At 44.5% G+C, this 17,804-nt stretch overlaps 1 protein-coding gene across 5 annotated transcripts in view; it reads right to left on the reverse strand.

Annotated features, from left to right (window-relative positions):
* The window catches only part of TSHR (thyroid stimulating hormone receptor), a 143,938-nt gene that overhangs the window by 6,305 nt on the left and 119,829 nt on the right, over nt 1-17,804 (reverse strand). For 4 of the 5 annotated variants that reach the window (XM_072116750.1, XM_072116748.1, XM_072116746.1 and 1 more), the window contains 5 exons: nt 15,835-15,909; nt 13,595-13,669; nt 12,428-12,505; nt 12,276-12,344; nt 245-322 (listed from right to left, as the gene is read on the reverse strand). In XM_072116750.1, the coding sequence (XP_071972851.1) occupies nt 245-322; nt 12,276-12,344; nt 12,428-12,505; nt 13,595-13,669; nt 15,835-15,893 (359 nt within the window). In that variant the 5' untranslated portion in view covers nt 15,894-15,909. The remainder of the gene's footprint in view (nt 1-244; nt 323-12,275; nt 12,345-12,427; nt 12,506-13,594; nt 13,670-15,834; nt 15,910-17,804) is intronic. The other variant, XM_072116749.1, reaches the window with a different exon arrangement.

Below are 17,804 nucleotides of genomic sequence, written 5' to 3' on the forward strand. Positions count from 1 at the left end.
GCCTTACAGTCCAAGGGTCCAAGGTTTCAGTTTTTCTTGCAGGTGAGCTGAAAATAGATAACCTGTTGTAGGTTTTTGCAGTTTTAGAGTGCATTCACATGTTCTGTTTTTCAGATGAGTGGAGTGAAAACAGAGTAGGAACAGCTTCTCTCATTGATATATTCTGACCTATTATCATAAAAGCCTGCTTTTGGCTTCAAAAATTGGTCAAAAGCTGACTATGGCACTGGCAAACATCACTTACAAGGTTGTGGGTCCAGACATAACCCCCATAAAGACTTCCTTGTGGAGCCCACCCAGACGTTCGTTGTTGTGCAGATCCCTAGAATAGAAGAAAGAAGGTTTCAGATGTTGGAGATGAAGCCAGCTAGTGGTTTAGGCACCGTCTCCTGCTAGAGGAGTGTTACTGGGTGTTACCAGCTGGCTCTTGTTTCTACACAACTTATTAAAATGCATTGAGACATACAGAGGTTTTCCAGCAATTCATGCTGGAGTCAGAGCCGGCAGAAGTGACCTTCAATATACATGCTGGACAGGAACCTGCAAAGAGCATCACCCTCAGCTACCAGCAAATGTGACCAGACCAGACAGCTGACCTCTAATACCCAGAATATATGGGGTTATCTGGCTCATTGGCAGAAGGGAATTGTTTCAGCGTGGGAAGAAAGAAACTTACAAAACCCCAGCAGCCTGGCAAGTGGACCCGCAATGCTTTCCCTGCGTTTTAACAAGCCACCTACACCCTGTCCCTCCCAGAGGTCTGCAGTGTGCAAAACGCTTAATGTTCTCAGGCTGAGAAAATAAAAACTTCATAGAACCAAGATTAGAATAATAACCTCCCCACCCCTATAATACAGACACCAGTGATGACTGCATACCTAGATCAATCATTGGAAATGTGTGGGGAAACAAAGGGTTAACAGGAAAGTTAGAGATTCCAGTACCATGAGCCGCAAAACTGTAGAAACTGTGCAAATATACAACCTGGAGTTAAAGAAAACCCGTCATGCAAAATAACCCCCCTAAACTAAATATATTTTCATAAACTGCCATTAGAGAGCATTGCCTCTTTCCCTTCATTGTCCCTCTACATGAGGTCCTAAAGCTGTATGCAAATGACCTGTGAAATGTCCAATGAGTCATTAGCATATTCAAGCTGTCCACTCTATTCATGAGTGGGAGGCACAGCCACACCCCCAGTGCATGACTGACAGCCTGTATAATGATGTGAGGCTGTATAATGATGTGCTTGCTGGTGGCCACGCCCCCTGCAGCGTGTGTGTGCATGTGTGTGTGTCTAGGAGAGATACAGCAGCTCCAGGCAGCCATGTTACAGCAGAACATGTCAGATTCATGTGTAGCTGATGTCTGTGTCTCTCACCTGTATATTAGGAGGATGCAGCATGTCAGCAGATGCAGCACAGACACTAGCCATGCTTTACTACACATTACACACAGACATGAGCAGGGGGAGGAGAGGGGAGGGGTAACAGGGGTGACATCACTGCCTCTGACCATGTGACCAGCCTCATTTACATGATAAAAAATAGATGATTTTACAATGAATAATGTATGAAATAACTAGATAAAGGCTGGGATGGGATCCTTGTGAGCTGCTCCAACAGGTAGAGGTGACAGGACTAGTGACACAGACCTGATGACAGGTGTCCTTTAAAACATTTTCTTCTCCACCATTTCTCAGTTATATCTGTTGCTGGAAATGTAATGATCACTAAGGCTTGTAATCCAGCTTTCTAACGGACCAGAACTAATATATCTGCAGAATACCAGAATGTCAAAAAATATGCATTTTGTGTTCTTGTAGTATATTTATAAATGTATCATTCTGTGCATACAAAATAGATTGTGGACAAACAGAACCCTATATTTTACCCTTTGCAATTCACTTTCTATTTTTAGTAACCTCAGAAGTAGCTCTACGTTGCAGCCATGGTTAAAGATAGGGCAGCACTGTGGCTGGCACTTCTGGAGTCCTGGAGTCCTGCAGGTCCTGAGTGGGTAGCACTTCTGGGCACGCTGGGGTCCTGGTTTCAAGTCCCACCCAGGTCAACATCTGCAAAGAGTTTGTATGTTCTCTCCGTGTTTGCGTGCGTTTCTTCCGGGTACTCCGATTTCCTCCCACACTCAAAAACATACTGTTAGGTTGTTGAGATTGTGAGCCCCATGGGGACAGGGACCAATTTGGCAAGCTTTGTGCAGCGCTGCATAATCTGTAGGCGCTATACAAATAAAGAATTATTATGTTGTTGTATAATATATTTTTGCTTACTACTTTCATTTGGACAGGGTGGACATCTGGTTACTTCTGGTAGAGTAAACTGGGAACTTCTAATGTACGGAAAACTGTACAGACTACATCCATCGCAACATATGACACAACCCCAGAAAGTGTCCATCTACAGAAAGTGATTCACATCAAAAGCTGTGTGTCTATCATGTGTGGGAGAAGAATCACTTTTTCTTTTTTCCATAGTGGTACCATACCATTGGAAAGTCAGCACAAACAGGGATTATTAGACATGTTGTTAGCTATAGGAAAAGCCCTTGCGTCAGGTTCTAGAGGCAGCTCAGATGACTGTAAACCAGCGGGCAGAAAGCACAATTAGAGGTGCCGTGTGGGTGTTTGCTCTCCTGCACCGAGGATGGGCACTCCCTCCTCAACTAGCAGCTCTTCTGATGTTTGCTTAGGACCACTCAACGTGCTACAGAGGTCAGGACAGGTATTAGCTGTAGGCAGGAAATGTCAGATACCTTACACCCAGGCACAAGACAAGCTAACATCTCGATAATCTCTTGCATAACCACCGCCGCACACTCAGGGAATCCTAGAGACTGACGGCTCCTCTGTCAACACAAAAATGGTACCAAAGAGCTCTTCACCTCTTATGAGGACAAGTCTCTGGTGTTTATGTTATTACAATCATTATCAGTGTTAATCCTTGTTAATCTCCATTTGCTTCCTGTCTTTTTCTCTATCCAAAACTATATTCGCAATTCTGCAAGTTTGCTGTTAACTCTCAGGCTGGTGAACCTTGCACAGGACTGCTACATCCCGCTGAATCAATGCCTGCAAAGAGCATTACCTTCTGTGCCACAGGGAGGGGAAAATATACTTAAAAATCTAAGTTAGACGAGTTCATAAGGCAGGTTTGTTCCCCTTTCCATTGTTGAAAAGCAGATACAATAGTGCAGCGGTCCAAGCATTGTTTACTGCTATTAAATAAACCAATGAGCAAAACATGTGCAACATCCCCCACCGGGGCCTAGCCTTTTCTTGGGGCCTGGAGACAGCCTGGGCCCGCAGTACCTGAGTGGCTGGCGGTTGCGGCCTAAGCACGCTTGTGTCACGGTGCTTGGTATGGGGAACCGGAGGGCTGTCCTACAGCCTGGCAGGTCTCCAGCAGGGTGGTGTTGGCAAGAAATGATGAGGGAGAGGCTGCTATAGCGGATCTCCCTGGGGCAACCCTTTGGTGTCTAGAGTATGAGTCTCTGTGTGGTGGACAGGGTGCCCGTGATGGTGACAGCCGGAGTAGCAGGGACCAGACGGAGGCAGAGGTTGAACAGAAACACTTACAGTTCTTTATTGGAACCGACAGGAACATCAGCAACGTGCCTTTAACAAGATGGTGGAGTACTGAGATGCTTTTGGAGGGAGCCTCAGGAGGTAGATCGCCAGCCTGGATGCAGAGGGCAGGCTGGGAGGTAGCTGTGTCCTAATAGGAAGCTTCAGCTTGTCCTGGAGTGCTTCAGGTATCACCCTTGAAGGTAGGATGATATCCCTTTCCTCACTAACTCTAATCTATTAGCTCCACTCTTCAGAGGCAGGGGCTAGGCTCTTCCTGCTCTTATCTGGTATGCTGGCTGAATAGAGTCTGGACTGGGGTAACCCAGTCTGCTTCTCTTCTCATCTGAGCTAGGCTAAACTAGTTTCTAGCTGTTCTGATCTTGTGCCCTGCAGACCCAGAGGGTCTGACTGGAACTGGTCTCTTCTCCCTCCTGGGAGAGACTGCTCTCCTCTCTCTCCTGAGAGAGACTTCTCTAGAACATTCCTGGCCAGGGGTTTTGTAACTCCCCTTGTCAGGTGGTGGCTGCTCCTCCAATTACATCTCAGCTTACATTAGACAGAATGCAATACAAGTGATTGGATGACAGATCATACAAAACACTTAACTCCTGCCTTGCCAGGCAGGAGCTACCACTGCAATGTCCCCTGTGTGATGTGATGACATGCTGTGGGACGTATTCGCAAGCACTCCTTCGCCATTGCATCGGCGAGGGTGTTGCATACCCCTGGGGCAATTGAAAGAGCCGCCCTCGGCTCGACTACGGATTGGGGCGCAGAGGTAGATACGGGCACTTCGGGGAAGTGCAGGCTATGTGAGGTGTAGGGACAAACCGCCCATGGTCCTGGAGACAGGCACCTGGGTTGGTGTCGGACTAAGACAAAAACATGTAAGTGCTTAGTATGACAGTTGGTCGCTAACGCCATTAAACCGAACTGTACAGTAGGAAAGGTGTGGTGTCATGTCCTGTAATCCACTCCTTGCACCAAGGCCTGTATATTTGTTATGTAAACACTTCTTCCCTGGCGGCAATTATATAATGTGTATATCTGCATTGCATTGGCATATGTAACAGAATAAGACATTGTACAATGTACAAGTACCTGCCGACTGACACTCTTACCCTTTGTATGAGTGGCATCCAGGTGCTATCTCTGTAACACCCCCGGTCCCCGAAGGACCCGCAGTTTGCGGACTACCCCCACGTGCAAACCTCGGTTTGAGGGATAAGGTAGCGGTCAGGGTTTTACATAGAGACGGTCCGACACAGTCACACTACAACCTGAAAAGCCTATCAGAGGTTAGTGCAAACTACTGACATAATTGACAGTGTGCAAACATTTTGTAACTCACATTGGCTTAGGAGCCCAATGGGTACACATCTTGAACGTTACAAATGTTACAGATAGGTAGGCTACTCAGGGTAGCAGCATAAAATGTCTCTTTACCTGCAAAGGAAAGGCATGGAAGTGCAAACATAATGTCCGTACCTAAAAGGAAAGGCATTAAGTGCAAAATAATAATAAATTACATGGCAACTTTTCCTGGTAGTATCCGGCGAAAGTCTCACAGAAGGTCTTTAATGACAAAGTTCATCTTCTGGGTACAGCCCTTGATGTGGGGAAAAGTGCAATAAAGAAGCAAAGGGTCTCCTCTTTGTGTAGAGGGACAGAGTCCTTTGGTAGGAATCTCTGCTGTGGCAGAGGAAGGGGTGCTATCATAGCACAAGACAGTAGAAAATCTCTTGACTGAGATAAATAAGGGTAAGAGTCTCAGGAAAGTTTCTGGCTCTGTAGGGATAATGGAAATAAATATACAATATGTACACAGTACCTGAAGAAGGCTTTCAGCCCATCAGGGTTAATCTTCTTGCTGCTCAAGAGCAATGGCTGCAGGCATGAGAGCAGGAACTGCAGCATGGACATCATCAGCCTGGGTGAGGAAAGCAGTGTTGAGATCTGTCACCTGAAGACATCTGGTGGTAGAAACTGGAACTGCTAACATGGGCCACCCAGAAGCTGGAGCTGGAACAGCAGGGAGGTCATCTGCGGCGGCAGGCATCTCAGCAAAGGAAGGAGACAGGCACTTCTCTGGCTGACCTTCTGTAGCTGGGGGCGCTGTGGAGCGCATGATGATGACCGCAGGAGCTGTAACTTCTTCATTGCTGACAGCTGAAGGATTGTTGTTCCTGGACTGACCTGTAGCTCTTGGGGGCGCTGTTGCGCTGGCAACCTCTGTAGCTGGCAGGGCGTTCTCACCGGACAGCCTGGGCCTCTTAGCAGGTGGTCCTGGATACTCCGCAGGACGGTCAGCAGCAGTAGATAAGGGGTCAGGCCCCTTTAAGAGAGTCCCTTTTGTAGCCGGGCCTCCTATGGGGAGACGTTGGCCCTCTGCAGGGAGGCCGGACTGTACCCCAGCCGGGGCTAAGGGAGATATAGTGACAGTCACTGTGATATAGGCCCTGGGGGCCATGGTACTCACATTCGCGGTGGTCCTCAGGAGGTCCGGAATCGGAGGAGGCAGCCGCTGTGGAGAATCCGCCATTGAAGACTGCGTACGGGAGACAACAGTAAGCGGTGCAGCAAAGGAAGGTGCCCGAGGCTCGTGGGCAGGCCATGCAACACTTGGTTCTTCATTTCGGAGGCTGTGCGGCATGTCGGCAGGACAGGAGACAGCACGTGGAGAAATCCAAGATGGCCGATTAACCTCTCTGATGCTGGATGGCGGCTGCGCGGACTCTGAGGTACCTCGTGGGATCTCACTGGCGTTGCAGCGCGGGAGAGTTTCGCGCCGGAGGGCGGAGCTTGAGTCTTTCCCGCCAGGAGCTGTGGCGGGCTGAATTTTCTGCTGCGCCACAGCGCGCTGAGGCAGGATTCGCGCCATACACGCATCGCTTAGCGATGCCTCTGCGTTTTCCCGCCAGTGAGGATTTGGCGGGCTGGAATTACTTGCTGCGCCACAGTCTCTGAGGTAAAATACTTCAGGCGCGGCAGCGCCGGATGTAGCAGAGCTGACAAAGTTCTTTGCAGGGTTTAACCTCTTGAGTGCTGGAGCGGAGCTCGACAGCACGTGGCAGCAGTAATACAGTCAATGTGAAATATAACACAAAGTCACTTCGGCCTATACCCGAATGGCAGCAGGGTTAGGCAGCACAGTAGAATTTCAATAAAGGATAGTCTCTAGTGCCAGAATAAGGCACAGAAGTATATATCCTGTTCGTGACGCCACTTGCAACATCCCCCACCGGGGCCTAGCCTTTTCTTGGGGCCTGGAGACAGCCTGGGCCCGCAGTACCTGAGTGGCTGGCGGTTGCGGCCTAAGCACGCCTGTGTCACGGTGCTTGGTATGGGGAACCGGAGGGCTGTCCTACAGCCTGGCAGGTCTCCAGCAGGGTGGTGTTGGCAAGAAATGATGAGGGAGAGGCTGCTATAGCGGATCTCCCTGGGGCAACCCTTTGGTGTCTAAAGTATGAGTCTCTGTGTGGTGGACAGGGTGCCCGTGATGGTGACAGCCGGAGTAGCAGGGACCAGACAGAGGCAGAGGTTGAACAGAAACACTTACAGTTCTTTATTGGAACCGACAGGAACATCAGCAACGTGCCTTTAACAAGATGGTGGAGTACTGAGATGCTTTTGGAGGGAGCCTCAGGAGGTAGATCGCCAGCCTGGATGCAGAGGGCAGGCTGGGAGGTAGCTGTGTCCTAATAGGAAGCTTCAGCTTGTCCTGGAGTGCTTCAGGTATCACCCTTGAAGGTAGGATGATACCCCTTTCCTCACTAACTCTAATCTATTAGCTCCACTCTTCAGAGGCAGGGGCTAGGCTCTTCCTGCTCTTATCTGGTATGCTGGCTGAATAGAGTCTGGACTGGGGTAACCCAGTCTGCTTCTCTTCTAGCTAGGCTAAACTAGTTTCTAGCTGTTCTGATCTTGTGCCCTGCAGACCCAGAGGGTCTGACTGGAACTGGTCTCTTCTCCCTCCTGGGAGAGACTGCTCTCCTCTCTCTCCTGAGAGAGACTTCTCTAGAACATTCCTGGCCAGGGGTTTTGTAACTCCCCTTGTCAGGTGGTGGCTGCTCCTCCAATTACATCTCAGCTTACATTAGACAGAATGCAATACAAGTGATTGGATGACAGATCTTGAATCATACAAAACACTTAACTCCTGCCTTGCCAGGCAGGAGCTACCACTGCAATGTCCCCTGTGTGATGTGATGACATGCTGTGGGACGTATTCGCAAGCACTCCTTCGCCATTGCATCGGCGAGGGTGTTGCACATGTCTCACCCAACCCCCTGCTTTCTCTCTGCTCTCTGTGTAATCTAACAGCTACAGGAAGTGCAGGGGAGGGGAGACCTGTTCTGCTCATTGTAGCAGTTTGTGCAACTGCAGCATGGAGGCACTCTGGAAACACAGTCTGAGTCTCATTAGCATAATGAATTGATTATAAAAGGAAAGAGGCCATGGATAACAAATATAAGAAGAATACCAAAGTTACAGTGCCTGGATCTATGAGTAAGGCCCCTTTCACACTTGCAGCATGTGCCAACTGGATCTGTCGGCCGGAACGCTGACATAGTGTATTTTAAATTAGTTAAAAAATTTGGATAATATCTTTTGTGTTTAGTAATAAAAAAAAAACGGAAATTTGTCAGAAATTTCAAAAAAAAATCTTTATTTTCCAAGTTCTATATTATCTACTTTTGATTGATATCTTACATTTCACAAATGTCTGCTTTATGTTTTTTTTTTAATTATTCCACATACTTTACTACAATGTTATGAGGCTTAGAATTTGGGTACCATTTTTCACAGTTTTTGGAAAATCTATGTATAAACCTATAATTGTAGGGACCTGCTCAGCTTTCGGGCCGAAATAATAGCAAGACTTGTAAATTACCCCATTATTATAACTACACTCCTCAATGCATGAAAAAGCACTTTTAAGAAGTTTTTTTTTTAACTCTTTAGGTGTTTTATAGATGTTAAAACAAAATGGACAATACATTCATTCTCTGTGAGAAATTAAACATTTGCAATGGATTAAATGACAAAAAGCTCCACAAAGTTTGATACCCAATATCCGATATCCAATACCCCATATGTGGCGGTAAACTGCTGTATGGGTACACAGCCGGGCATAGAATGGAAGAACCATACCATAAAAATATGTTATTTTTATTCTACGGGTTGCCACGATTATGGAAATTCCTAATTTATATAGATTTTTAATATTTTTTCCCCAATTTTACTGAATAAAAACTACCGTATATACTCGAGTATAAGCCGACCCGAGTATAAGCCGAGACCCCTAATTTTACCACAAAAAACTGGGAAAACCTATTGACTCGAGTATAAGCCGAGGGTGGGAAATGCATTGGTCACAGACCCCCCAGTATATAGCCAGCCAGCCCCCAGTAGTATACAGCCCAGCCTGCCCCCAGTAGTATACAGCCCAGCCTGCCCCCAGTAGTATACAGCCCTGCCCCCAGTAGTATACAGCCGTGCCCCCAGTAGTATAGAGCCGTGCCCCCAGTAGTATACAGCCCTGCCCCCAGTAGTATACAGCCGTGCCCCCAGTAGTATAGAGCCGTGCCCCCAGTAGTATAGGGCCGTGCCCCCAGTAGTATACAGCCGTGCCCCCAGCAGAATAAAAAAATAAAGATATATACTCACCGTGCGCCCCGATGCGCAGCGCTGCTCCCCCGATGGCATCACGGCTCCTATTCTTGCTTCAGCTTGCTGGGCGCCGTTATGTTCTTCTCGCGGGCGGCGCCTAGTATGACGCGCCACTGCTGACGTCATACTAGGCGCCGCCCGCGAGAAGAGCATGGCGGCGCCCAGCACGCTGAAGGAAGAAGAACAGCCGGGAAGCCAGAAGAGGAGCCGCGATGACATCGGGGGAGCAGCGCTGCGCATCGGGGCCACCGGAGGGTGAGTATATAAGTATATTATTTTTTTAGTCAATTTTAGTCAGTATTGACTCGTGTATAAGCCGAGGGGATGTTTTTCAGCACATTTTTTGTGCTGAAAAACTCGGCTTATTCACGAGTATATACGGTAATATGAAGAAAATATTCTGCATCTTTTCAGAGGCATAATATTATTCGGCTGACAAATCTGGTTAAGGGCTTATTTTTTGCAAGTGTGTAACTTTTTTATAACTTATTAGAGCATTTTTTAATGGCATTAAAATTAAATTATCTATTTTCAGAACATTTACAGGCGGTCCCCTACTTTAGAACACCCGACTTACAGACGACCCCCAGCTACAAACAGACCTCTGGTAATTGGTAATTTACTGTACCTTAGCCCTAGGCTACAATAAACAGGAGTTATAAAAGGTGTCTGTAATTAAGCTTTTTTGTTAATACTGGTTCTTATGACAACCCAACACTTTTAAAATCCAATTGTCACGAGACCAAAATAAATTTGTGTGGAGTTACAATTATAAAATGCGGTGATACCAAATATGTGTGTGTGTGTGGGGGGGGGGGTGTTTGTGTATTTGTGCTAGAGCACGGTGTCAGCTACGATATGCTTCTGATGCCGACTCTGCTCGTGAGCCCCTTCCAAAAGCAGGACGTGATGGAGCGTCCTGGTGTGGGAAGAATACTGAAATACATAAGGGTTAATATGGAAATACTACAACCTAAAATAAACCATATAAACATAGTATTACTGCTGTTGTAGCATAGACTCACAGCTGTTATAGCACCTGATCGCCACCATATTTTGTGAAAATTTGCGATTTTCTGATTTATAAATAATATGCTCATCATACAGTTGGTCTAACCTCCCAAATAGGTTACTAACTAATATTAACCATACGTCTGCTTTATGTTAACGGAATTTTTAAATTTTATTTTATCATGATGTTAGGAGGCTTACAAATTAAACAGCAATTTTCAAGATTTTCAAGGAATTCCTATTTATACAGGTTCTAAAAGTTCTATTGATTAGACACTCCCCTTAAACTGGTCAAAACTGCCTTTGTTAAGCTTGTTAACCCTTTAAGCATCTAACAAGAATTAAAACAAAATGGAGGTTCTATACAGAATTTTAAAATTTTGACAAAATGTTTATTTAGCCCTAAAGTTTAAATGTTCATGCAGGATAAACAGAGAAAACATGAGTATTGCAATACAACACATGTGGATATAAACCACTTCATGGACCCATAACAGAGCGCAGAAGGGAAGGAGCACATTTGCGCTTTTGAAGAAAAATTTTGATTACTATGTTTTTATGACCAGAACCGTGGAAAGCCCTCACAAATGACCCTATTATAGAAAGAAAACCACTCAAATAATTTGCCATGGGGAATACTGAGAATGTTAACACCACAGATGTTTTATAGGAATTAACAATGGCTCATATGAATGAAATTGGCAAATTTAAATTTTAGAACAGGTTAACAGGAAAAAGTTCCCCCTAGTATGTTACCCAGTTTCTGTAGAATGCAGGAATAACCCACTAATTGTCTTTTGGAAGGCAAATTTTGCTGTAACAAATTTCAAGTGCAGGATACTAGAACAAGTGAAACCACTAAAAAGTGACCTCATTTTGGAAACTTAACCCTTCAAGGAATACAGTAACAGTATTTTTTGGGGTGGCAATACCTCATCAACTACATTTTATTAACTTTTTTTGGCAGGGATGAAAAATATATACACCGAATGGCATATATATATATATATATACATAATGTAATTTATGTTTTACGGGTCAGTTCTATTACAGCGTTATCTCAATTATATAGCTTTTTGATAACTTTTTATTACATTTTTGTTTGGTTGGATGCACAAAAATCTGTGTTTTTCCAATTTTTTTTCTTTGGGTGGTCACCACACAGATTCACTACTGACGGGTCCTTACGGTCTCTGTGATACCATATATGTGTAGTTTTGTGTTCATCTTTCTTTTTTATCATATGCAGAAGTTTTAGAATATAAGGCATTTTGGGGCCTTTTTTTTACTGTGCCTCTCTAGGACTTGAACAAGTAATTATCTGATCACTTGTCCAAACTAATACACTAATGTATGGAAGTGAATTAGAGTAGTCACCCATGCAGACGCATTGGCTGACATGCACAGTGACCGTGATTTTTCTGTACACAGGTTCAGCAACTAGATGAGACAGGGAGAGCTTGACTTGAGTGCAAAACTTTGTCTCCTTAATTTTAAACAACAATTTAGATCTCACTTCAAAGTTGATTTTTTGCATGATGCCACTGCACTGGCCAAGATAGAAAAATAATCTGGAATGTGTTAATCTGCTTGACAAACTACTGGAATATTAGGCCAGCTTTTCTTTCTCCTGACGACATCTGATGTTAGAGGAACGTCAACAGATCCCAATACACATAAAATGTCAAGTTCATTAGACATCAGTCCAATATGTATTTCCATCTTTGCTCACTAGTGAAAGCAGGAGGTGCTAGTTATAAATCATAGTGACTGTGGAGTATTAGAAATTCCCAGTAACAGATGAGTATGGAGAATTATAGTTACTTCTAAGAATATGAGGGCGGGTCCTACTTACTGCTGAATTTTAGAGGGTTCTATATGATGCAGAGTACAAGTGTCCCAGTGACTGCTGAGTATTTAAACCTTTCCCAAGAAGAAATATATTACATTAATGGCGATGATACTGTGTTGAATTTTGGTGCCCCGTGAATCAGTGACTACTTACACGACAGTCAGGTTGGTGCCATTGAAGGCATGGCTCTGCAATTCAGTAAAACCATTGTTGTAGAGTTTACTGAGGAAACAGAGGAGAAATTAATAAAATAGAAATTCACATAAAACATGAAAAACAGTGTAGAAGCTTTAAAAACTACTCACAGGGTCAGAAATCCACTAGACAGTCCCTGAAATGCATTGGAAGGCACAATTGCCATGTTAGGATTATCCGCAATCTCCCTGCAAAGAGACCAAGAGGATAAGCAGACTACTCTTCAGAGCAGTAAATCTCAGTAGATATGATGCATGATAAACCATTGAACCTGTGGTATAGCTTGTGGCTTGGCATGAGTAATGAAGCTGTGCAAGTAGCCAATGCACCTAACATGAGGTTGGTTTTTCCACTAAAATTTCCAACAATTTATGGTCTAATCAAAAAGTTTGCAACTGTACAATACATATTTTCTAGTAAATAAGTCCCTACCTGGCTTGCCCTTCCATTGTTATATTGACTACAGTTTCCCAGCTCTGTTAGCAAAAAGTGGACTACAGCAAGTAGTGCCACCAGAGGCCACCACTACCAGGGAACGAAGAGCACTGAAACTAGGATCCCTATCTTTAAGCTCTTCATCTGACTTCCAGTGTTACACACCCAGAAGCCCTGCGTGAACTGAAGCCAGCAGTCCCAGACAAACAGTGGCAAGCGTCCAGTCAAGGTAAACCACATAGCCGTGGGACTCATAGGTACAGCAGACCCACCAAAAGCTGCCAAAAACAATAAATGGATTGTGGGGCATAAATTTATTACGCTTGTGATGTATATTTATTAGGTGGTGTAAATAAATTTATTAAGCGGTGCGGCAAATGAAAAAAAAATAATTTGTAGAGCACTATATAATTTCATTAGGTTGTTTTTGTATTGGGGCGTCTAGTACATATAATAATATAGTAAAGAGTATGTTCTATGCGTGGGTGACACAAAACACTGTGTTCAGTTGTGAGGAATATATATAATTTAGAAGCACAGTGTGGAATACGGTTGTTATCCAGAGGATACTATACTTTAAGTGACTCTTTTTGGAGCCTAGTGTAGAGATGTGCTGCAAAACCAGTGCAGGGTTAAGTCCCAGCTTGGTGGTTTCTTTTTGAAAACCAGCAGCTATTATTCAGTCACGATATAGTGGTAATGGTTGGGATCTTCTTCAGTAATCTCTTATAATGGTAATATTTGGTTCTGGTATTGGTCTTTAGGGCTACTTTACATAAGATGTATTGTTCTGCTGCAGCAATATGCCCTTAACCATGTAACCAACTAATCATGTAACTTACACAAAGACACTGCCAAACAGAGAATGAATTTGACTTAAATCTGGAAAAATTGACAGGCCGGTGTTTAAAATCCCTCTGAAAAAAAGAAGATACCACATTTTAAGTTCCATACACAAATCACCCCCAAAACCTCAGACTATTAAAGAAACAGTACAAGTAAAACCTCTGATCTTCTGATTCATTATAACAATGTGCTTGCACCAGTTTTCTGTCTAATAAAAAGATATGTCTTTGTGTCTGTTCCACTTTAGTGTTGTGGCTGCACTTTGTCCAACACTTTAATCTGTGCACCTATAGGAGCGAGGAACTGCTTAGTCAGAGTAAGCAACACATTTATTATTGCTATTCAATACAATTGTGTCACACGCTGAAAGTGCTCCAAAAAGATTGCACCAAATAATTGAACACTGTGCACCAATATTGTATTATCTGGTGCACCATGGACATTTTAAAAATCTGGGCCAATGTGTGAGTGAGAAGAGTGTCAGCCTGACACAGCACTAGGAGCTTGATCACAGGCAACATCCCATCATCTACAGCTCACAGAGGGGAAGAAAGATAGCAGCACCACATCCCCAAGGTGAGAGACCACGGATCCCCAAGTCACATTGGCACAGAGATGTTATTTTATCTGCGCCAGTTTTTTGTCCACGTTTGCATAAAAATCTTTGGAGCTTGTACATGTATTTGTTATGTTCGTGCACCACAGTCGTGTCGTGGTTACATTTTGCTGACACTTTTTAATACTGTACACGTAAAGGGGCACGGTAGTGTGTGTTTGTGGTTTTCAACACATTTATAACTAATATGTGACAAAATATTGAATTAAACGGCAAAATGCAAAGTGCACAAAAAAAAATATAGGTGCAACTGTGTCTCATCATAAAAATTTACCAGATTACCTAAGAGCGTGCGACACTATTAAATAATGTAGCACAACTTTCACAAAGCAGGTGCAAAGAAAACTAATGCACAGTGCACCAGCTTTAATATATCTGGGCCGTTATGTCCAGTAACAGCTAAGGGACCCAGCATAGAGGCCAGGACCTACAACAAAGATGAACGGACCCGGAAATACTGCCACACTGGCGGCCGGATTGGCATTTGAATATCACAATTTTTTTCCCAAATAAACTCCAGTTAAGAGCAGTTGTAGGCAAGGGATTGCTTAAACATTTGACACTTTTATGTGACTTTTCAGACAAAAGACTCACATGGTCTCATTTATCAACTACTAAGATAAATCGGGAAGCACAAAGCCTGAAAAAAAAATAGAAACTTGTTTCCAGACTTAAAGGAAACCTACCACGTGAAATTCAACTTGTAAGCTTCAAATAGCGAGCACCAGCTCAGGGTGAGCTGGTGCCGGAGCATATTTTTATTATTCTCCTAAACCGCTGTATTGCGGTTTAAACACTTTAGTAATCTTTATATGTGAAGCCGGTTCGGTGCACCATGCGCGCGTGACATCACCGGCTCTCTGGCACTTTCTACCACGATGTGGCGAACCGGCTTCACATATAAAGATGACAAAAGTGTTTAAACCGCAATACAGCGGTTTAGGAGAATAATGAAAATATGCTCCCGCACCAGCTCACCCTGAGCTGGTGGTCGGTATTTGAAGCTTATAAGTTGAATTTCATGTGGTAGGTTTCCTTTAAGATTAATGGTTCTCATTGACTTTATTGGGGGGGATGGGGGGGACGGGGGCGGGGGGGGTTAGTAAGGTAATAAATAGTTCCTTGTCTTTTCACATTGCTTTTTGGGTCAGCTGTCCTATTCAGGGTGCCGTCACACGTAAATTGATGTGATCGGTAGCCAGCACCTTATGTCTTGCATTGTTTGATAGCACCCTCAATAAACTTGAAGAGGCTTTACTTATGGTGTTCACGTAGTACCTATTAAAGTAAGATTGTGTTTACATCGCATTTACTAAAACACGCAAACGCCACGTGTGAGCGCAGCCTGAGGTGCGGCCTTCAACAACTGTCCTAGTGTTTTCAATTACGCTGGGAAGCACCCAGGTAGTCAAGTGCACTAAGGGGAGTGGTGTCAGTAATAAAGCAGCAGGGGAGTTTGTTGCAGTTAGTATTTATTACTTATCTACTTATCTATTCCCATAAGTATTATTTTATTTTAGTACAACCTATTTAAGGTGTCTGTGTGGTACACTGAGAAACAGTGCCAATATCTCATAAATGTAAACTAGCTGCGTGCTGAATACACCCTATTGTACTTACAGGTAATTTAACATTGGCAGATCCTTGAATGCCCCGGCTTCAATACAATTGAGATTCATAAGACTTCGGATTTCTCTGCAAGAAAAAAATAAAAATAAAGTGGCTTTCAGCAGAAACATGAACTTGGTTTGTTTCAGACCTCCACCTCTGGCTTTTCCAGACTTGTCTTGGAGTTTTAAGCCGATGCAGCTCAGCATTCTCCAGAAACAGAATACACATCACTGCAAATGAGAGGAAAGAGTGCCCCACATACTGACTGGTGACAGACAATTTTCTATGACCCTTTTACCCAAGGAAGGGGTTAAGCAGTGAGGTGAGCAATCATAACCCAATCCATATGTGCTTAGATCAGAACTTTATCAGCTATAATCCCAGTCAGTATGATGTCAGCGGGCGTAGCATAGCACAAGTTTTGGCTGACCCCCTGCTCAGCCTGGAAGTGGCAGCAGGTTGAGAGCTGAGCGAAGGGCTCTCTAGAAACATGTGTTAGTCGCCTCTAAACACAGGTCCCTCCGACTGATGTCAGTGCCATGATAGCTCATCCAGCAGGGGGCGCTGAAGCTACTGAGCTAGATCCCTATCCAGCAAGGATGCAGAACAGAATTTCTACTGAATGTACAACAAATTGCTGAGCTGAAATAGGGAACATTGTTTTAACACAGTAATGGATTATAATATAGGCGGTTTGGGAGGTAGCCCAGGGTACAAGCCTTCTAGGGCGTCCATGGCCACCCAAACCACCCACCAAATTTTATACTGAGAAAGATGTGTTTAGACCTAAATGCTTGTGTTCAGTAAGTAGCAACATGCTTTGCTGCTACTTACCTAATGCAAGCATTTAAGTCTAAACACACCTGCGTTCCTGGAGGAGATTCTGTAATTCAAATGTAATTCAATCTTGTGAACATGGATGTAAAGTCCAGAATTAGGTAGGACATATCAAAAGCAATTAGTACATCTGCCAGCTCCTATTGTAGCCCATCACCTCCCACTCATATTGTGGAATCTCATCTCCCCCTCATATTGTGGCCCCCTCTCATCTTCCCCTCATATTGTGGCCCCTCTCATCTCCTTTTCATACTGTGGCCTCTCTCATCTTCCCCTCATATTGTGGCCCCTCTCATCTCCCCCTCATACTGTGGCCCCTCTCATCTCCCCCTCATACTGTGGCCCCTCTCTTCTCCCCCTCATATTTTCAATCCTCTCCCTCATATTGCAGCCTCTTATCTCTTCCTCGTATTGCAGGCCCCCTCTCTTAGCATTACTCTACGGCTGCCGGCATCACAGCCTCAGCAGGGGAACGATGAGGATGCAGAGAGCTAATAGCTCCTTGCACCATCCGGTCATTTAGTTCTATCTGTGTATTCTACTGACACAGATAGAGTTGAAGTCCCGACACGGACATCGGGGGCGGAGTCAGCGGCAGTGGGGGGGAGCGGCCAGCACCTGGCGGGGGCTGGAGCTAATGTCCCACCCTGTCCCACCAATTTTCCCAGTAGCAGATTCTGAACAGGAGAAGTGAAAAGCTTGGCAGAAACAAGCTTGGTTGGTGATCTTTGTAACAAATATAGTAATAGGAATAATAACAGACTGAATATTTAACCCATCAGCTACTGTATTACCTGATGTGTGGTAGATCTGACCCCAGGAGCTTGAGCTCTGATATCAGGACAACATCTGTAAAGTTGTATCCAGGAGAATCTGCACTTGCCATCTAACTTTTTGGCAGCTCCCCCACACTGGAATCTGAGAAGTGTCAAAATCTCCTCATTTCTATAATTGCCCCACAAGCCGCCAGTATCACACCTTATAAACATACACTGTCTGCCGCAGGTTTATTTTCCTTTTCTACTCTTACATAAAGTTTTTGCAGGCCGGGAGCTTAGAATAACACAACCAGCCATTACCAGCAACGTCCTTTCTGGCATCTGTGTGGGAGGAAGCTGAGACTACTGCTGGATTCTGGAGTA

This window comes from Engystomops pustulosus, chromosome 7, assembly GCF_040894005.1.
Source record: "Engystomops pustulosus chromosome 7, aEngPut4.maternal, whole genome shotgun sequence".
NCBI classification, from domain to species: domain Eukaryota; kingdom Metazoa; phylum Chordata; class Amphibia; order Anura; family Leptodactylidae; genus Engystomops; species Engystomops pustulosus.